At 35.2% G+C, this 3,633-nt stretch overlaps 1 protein-coding gene across 1 annotated transcript in view; it reads left to right on the forward strand.

The window, feature by feature from the left end:
- The first annotated feature begins 589 nt into the window (after window positions 1-589).
- LOC113771300 (protein ENHANCED DOWNY MILDEW 2-like) overlaps window positions 590-3,633 on the forward strand; it is a 15,987-nt gene continuing 12,943 nt past the window's right edge. Inside the window, exons 1-5 of the mRNA XM_027315897.1 lie at window positions 590-708; window positions 1,660-1,689; window positions 1,987-2,399; window positions 2,482-2,578; window positions 2,728-2,786. Coding sequence (XP_027171698.1) covers window positions 1,687-1,689; window positions 1,987-2,399; window positions 2,482-2,578; window positions 2,728-2,786 — 572 coding nt within the window. The 5' untranslated portion in view covers window positions 590-708; window positions 1,660-1,686. The remainder of the gene's footprint in view (window positions 709-1,659; window positions 1,690-1,986; window positions 2,400-2,481; window positions 2,579-2,727; window positions 2,787-3,633) is intronic.

Genomic DNA, 3,633 nt, shown 5'->3' on the forward strand with positions numbered 1-3,633 from the left:
TTCTCCAATTTATGCACTTGATAAATAAAAGGAATAAGATATAAAGAGATTTCACTTGAGTTGATTTTTCTTATAATTGTGGTGATAGCAAGAATCTTCAGGTATGGGAAAATAGGTTTTTGTTAAATCTTGAAAGGTTTTATTTTTTGTTATGGATAATGGAAATATTTTATTGATCATGTATAGTAATAGCCCCATAAGTAAAGTAACAAGTTAGATCAAATATTTAATCTAACTAATATCATAGTTGAGGGACACTTTTAGCATAAACAAATCTTCTCACGTCTGAAATTATCTTTTTATTGTTGTTTTTTTTTAATTGGACTAAGTTATTATAAGAAAATTGATTTCGAGAGAGATGAGTGATATTTTTAGAATCAAAAGAAAGAACAATGAAATTATTAAAAATCTCCTGAGAGATTTCCGAAATTATCCTTTGGTTTATGTAACCAGGATTGGGGATCTGCAGCTGCAGGGCCAACCGCCCACTACAATGGACGGCTGGCCAAATCTCCTACCGTCCATTGCACCCATAAATGATTTCACCGCTTCGTTTCTCAACTCATTTCTCTTACTCACAACAGTCGCATTGTCCTTTCCTCTGACAAAGGCGAAGAAAAAAGCGTGACAGAGACGGACAAAAAGCTTGAGTGATCGTCCCTTCCATCTTCCAAAAAGCTTGAGTGACCATCTTCATTCCGAGTAGTGGTAACCCCCATTTTCTCTCTAACCCATAGTTTCTTCGTCTGGGCTCTGCTTATTTTGTTCTTTTCTTTGCTCAATTCTTCTCTCCCGCTGAATCACGTTTTCTTGTATGAGTCTTCTTAGCTACTTTCCCCACTAAATCAAGCAAAGTTAGAAGCAATTTGGAAATTTTTGAGAATGTGGTTCTTGTTTATCACTTAAATGTTCTAGGATTCTTTTCTTTGCAGTATTCTGTTCGTTTTTCTTTTTCTTTTTCTTTTTCTTTTTCTTTTTGGTTTGGCTGTCTTTTGCTTTTCTGCAGACTGCAGGTCTGGAGTTTGTAAATTTTTGCCTTCTTTGCTATCATAGTTTGGATTTTACTGTGTTTATTATATGGTGACTCCTCATAAAACTTAAGACTAAATGGTTAGTGTTACTTAGCTGAATTTTCCCCGAAACCAGGACGTGACAAGAAAAGTTGTGCAGATTTATCCAGATATTGTGTTGGCAAATATTCTTTTAATTTAAAGAGCTAGTTATTGAAAGAAAACAGCTGAGTTAGAGGTGTAAAGGGTCAATGTTACTTAGCTGCCAGCATGTGGACATTATGAGAGAAGAGTTGAAGAATTGTGTTGAGATGTAGTACTTTTTTTTTAAACATTTTTTTGGTTTAGGCTAATAGTTGAATGGAAATCAAATGATTGAGATTGCAAGCTTTGGCATTAAACTGAACAAGTTGTTGTCACGAGTCATACTATAGAAAATTTGTATTTGATGGTTTTTATGTTCAAAAGTTAGGAGTCTTCAAACATTAGTGCAAATTCCATTAGATGGTAAAATGCTAATCTGCCACTTTCGTAATTCTCACGTTTGTTTGTTGAACAGACTTTTCATCTTTATTGTAGCAGCCAGGAAAAATGCTTAGCTTTTGAGGATTTATGATCTTTGATTTTTTCTACTTTTTACTGATTTCAGGTACTCATATGCCTCTTTTTGACAACTATGGTGAAGATGCTTTGTCTAACTGCACAGCACAGATTTCCTTGGTTTTATGTTGTTTTCCAAGTTGAAATTTTATGATACTTGCATTACTGGTTGCACGAATTTTATATTTAATTGTCATACTAGGATACAATTGACTGGTTGTTGGCCTGATCGCGCTGTTTTGGTGCATATGTGCATGTCTACAAGCCTATATACCAGATATGCCAACATGTAGATAGTTATGACATTTTTATCTGACCATAGTTTTGTGGTAAATATTGATGGAAGAACATTTAGATATTCTTTTGGTGCATACAGGTCATGGCCTCATCTGATGAAGAAGGTGAGATTGTACCAGATTCCGTAACGGAATACTACTTTGTTGACCACATTGGGGAACTGGTTTCCTTTTCCACGCTGCCGCTTAAGTGGAATGATGGAGAGATAACAGAGGAGCTCTGTACGAAGATTTATGTATGTGGGACTTCTGATGATGGTCTTCAGCAAATATATAAGAAAGTCATTGCATGGAAATTTGATATTTCTTATGTCATGCCTGAAGTATATGTGCTTTCTAAGGAGAAACTGTGGGTAAAACTTTATCGACCAAGAAAGGGTTATGAAGAGACGATCAAAACAATACTGATTACAATTCACTTTCTCCACTTTGTTAAAAAAAATCCAAGTGGATCTCAAGATGCCCTGTGGAATCAGATACTGAAAACCTTCAGGCATGCGTAATTTTACATTTCCTTTCTAATCTTGTTGGTTAGTGTTGTTTGTTTCTTTTGCTCTCTAAATCATTTAATGTAGTACATTTGAGATTCTGCCATCTGAGAATGATCTATTGGGTCACATGCCATTGATCAATGAAGCTGCATTGAGGGATAAAGATCTTGCAAAATCTGAGGTTAGTTATATTATCATTACTCTGAATACACCAGTTTATGGATCCGTCTTATGCATCAACTGGTTTTTACTCATCTTCTCTGACTTCAACCAAGATTAACAATGCTATCTATTCAATTTGAGAACCTGACTCTCATTGTCATTTATCAGATTGTAATAGATTTGCTGCTGTGTTTTTTGCATAACCAGTTTACTTGCATGAGTAATTGGTAAATTACACTTCTAGAATTGACCACTATTATCACTTTGTTGATCAACTGCTTTTATATGTAACTTTGGACCAAAAGTCACAGTGCTTCCTAAATAGCACCAGTTACTAAAACACCTAAATAGTCAAATTGTACTTGACTATCTAGTTGGTAGACAAATAAACCTTGCCACTATACTTTTTGTTTCCTTTCTATAAGCCCTTTCTATTGGTAAGAAGTTGCACCTTTAAGGAAAGTATTTCAAAAAAAAAAAAAAAAATTGAAAGGAATACATTGCAGCCAAGGTGAATTGCTGGAAAATTATCAGCAGTTATAAGTATTGTAATCACCTGTTGACTCGCTTTCTGCCATGTTGTTCCTTCCCTCAGTATCCAATGCATGTTTTACTTTCATTTCTTAGACTTGAGTTTTCCATAATGATGTCAATCTTTTTCAGTTTTTAGTAGTGATTGAGTCACAATAGCATTAGGCATATGGACAATAATGTCTTTTAGACTGTCCATTTTGAAATGGAGGTAGTAGTAAACTACATTAGCTGGAAAACCATCGCTGCACCAAAAATACATCTGCCCAATCTACTTTGCTGACATAATCCTAGTTCTCTGAGTGACGCTTCAGATGGCCTCTCATAATCAGCATTCCTATGCAGTGACATCCTATTGCTGTAATGGGACATCAGAACATGCAATGGTTGCTCTGGATATGAATGAAAAAATTCTTTCCTATGATACACCAGAAACCCGAAGAGATTGCCACAGAGAACCATTTTAGGATAGTGATACTTTGTTCCTGAATTGCACAAGTTAACATGTAACCCTCATCTTGATGTTTGCCATCTTTTTCCCCC

The sequence above is a fragment of the Coffea eugenioides genome, chromosome 5 (assembly GCF_003713205.1).
Source record: "Coffea eugenioides isolate CCC68of chromosome 5, Ceug_1.0, whole genome shotgun sequence".
Lineage (NCBI taxonomy): Eukaryota > Viridiplantae > Streptophyta > Magnoliopsida > Gentianales > Rubiaceae > Coffea > Coffea eugenioides.